Below are 2103 nucleotides of genomic sequence, written 5' to 3' on the forward strand. Positions count from 1 at the left end.
AGAGAGATTTTATTGCTGTCCTTTTTAAATGTGTCCAATGGGGCTGTAGAACCGCTTGCCTTTTTAGCAGGTGGTAAATCAAAATGTTATTCCATTAAAACCCTTAATGCGTTCAGCATCTCTTTTTATGCTGTTTTTTATTGTTTATAATTACCACAAGATGTCGCCAATAGCTCATGGCGATTAAACGGGGGAGGGGGGAGGGGGGGGTCTGTTCGACGCTCCTCCCTTTACAGCGGGTTTGTAATTCTTTCTTTGTCACAGCAGTAGCAGAAAATCCTCCCTGTATTTAAGGGCAATAGACTGGACGTACTCTTATCGCGCAATGTTACCGTCTGTGTGATTTTTTGTCTAATTAACTTGGTTAGTAGGATATGACGAGAATGCTACAAGGGACTATTTTCCGGAACTGGATTTATTATTTGTCCCTTGTATTTTACATATGGAGTGAAGCGGCGGCACAGATTGTGTATACTATTACGGAGGAGTCGAGCCCGGGTACCAGTGTGGGAAATTTGGCAAAGGATTTACATCTAGATGTTAATGAACTGGAAGCCAGAGGTTTTCAAATTTCAGGACCTAATACGAGGTATTTCCAAGTAAACGTTAAGACGGGAGTACTGTTGGTGAAAGACAGAATAGACCGAGAGGAGCTATGTTCTCGAAATGTGAAGTGCTCACTGGAAGTAGAAGCCATTGTGAGCTCCCCGCTGAATCTATATCGATTCGAGGTTAAAATTTTGGATGTAAACGACAATGCGCCCTCGTTTCGGATACCGGAGGTTGTTTTGAACGTCTCCGAGTCAGCGTTTCCTGGTGAGAAATTCGCTCTCCCAAAGGCATTTGATGCAGATGTCGGAAGTTATTCAGTGAAGAGCTACAAGCTGAGCCAAAATGAGCATTTCACACTGGATGTGCAGAATGTTGGAGAGCCCACTATGTCTGCTGAAATGGCACTGCATAAAACCTTAGACCGCGAGAAACAGGCTGTTATCAAATTAACACTGACGGCTACAGACGGAGGAAAACCTCCTAAATCAGGGACGTTATACATCACCGTTAATGTGCAAGACGTCAATGACAATATTCCAGAATTTGACAAACCCCTGTACAAAGCCACAGTGGTCGAGAACACGCCGCGCGGTGCAAGCGTAATTTCCGTGCATGCTCGAGATTTAGATGAGGGTCTTAATGGAGAAATACAATATTCTTTTATTAACCAAGACAATGATAACGATGTCGACAAATTTGCCATTAATCCCATAACAGGGGAGATTACAGTAAATGGGGAGCTGGACCACGAAAAACACAGTGCAGTTGAAATTCGAGTCCAAGTGAAAGACAAAGGGCAAAACCCAAGAGCATCTCATTGTAAAGTTCTCATTGAAATCACAGATATTAATGATAATCCACCAGAAATTACAGTTACATCTTTAGCCAACATGGTGAGGGAGGATGCACCCCTAGACACAATGGTTGGGCTTTTAACGGTGAAGGACTATGACGCAGACAAAAATGGCATCGTTCAGGTTAGAGTACTTGATTCTGTGCCCTTTAAAATTAAGAACACATATAAGAATCATTACTCTTTAGTCGTAGACGGAACTCTAGACAGAGAACGGGCTTCTCAGTATAATTTAACAATAATGGCGACAGATGAAGGGCTACCGCCTCTTTCCAGCACGAGCGTGATTACGGTTCACGTTTCTGACGTTAATGATAACGCACCGCGTTTTGCAGATCCTGTGATAAACATTTTCGTAAAAGAAAACGGTCCAGTCGGCGCTGTTATTTATAGCATGAGTGCAGATGATCCTGATGTAGACGAAAATGCAAAAGTAACATTTCAAGTCACACATAATAACAAACCCAATGTTATAGGGTCAGTTATTAACGTGAACTCTGAGACTGGAGATATAATCAGCCTGCAGTCGTTTAACTACGAGGAGTTAAAAACTTTCCACTTTAAAGTTCAGGCCACAGACTCTGGTGTTCCCCCACTCAGCAGCAACGTCACTGTCAACGTTTTTATCCTGGATGAAAATGACAATAATCCAACAATCCTCGCGCCATATTCTGAGCATGGCTCCGTTAACAGTGAGA

General features: G+C 42.7%; 1 protein-coding gene across 1 annotated transcript in view; it reads left to right on the forward strand.

Annotated features, from left to right (window-relative positions):
• Positions 1-7: 7 nt before the first annotated feature.
• Positions 8-2103, forward strand: part of LOC102295582 (protocadherin alpha-5) — an 8860-nt gene continuing 6764 nt past the window's right edge. The window contains exon 1 of the mRNA XM_005951727.3: positions 8-2097. Coding sequence (XP_005951789.1) covers positions 375-2097 — 1723 coding nt within the window. The 5' untranslated portion in view covers positions 8-374. The remainder of the gene's footprint in view (positions 2098-2103) is intronic.

This window comes from Haplochromis burtoni, unplaced genomic scaffold (genome assembly GCF_018398535.1).
Source record: "Haplochromis burtoni strain Fernald_Lab_line unplaced genomic scaffold, NCSU_Asbu1 Contig_1037, whole genome shotgun sequence".
Classification (NCBI taxonomy): Eukaryota; Metazoa; Chordata; class Actinopteri; order Cichliformes; family Cichlidae; genus Haplochromis; species Haplochromis burtoni.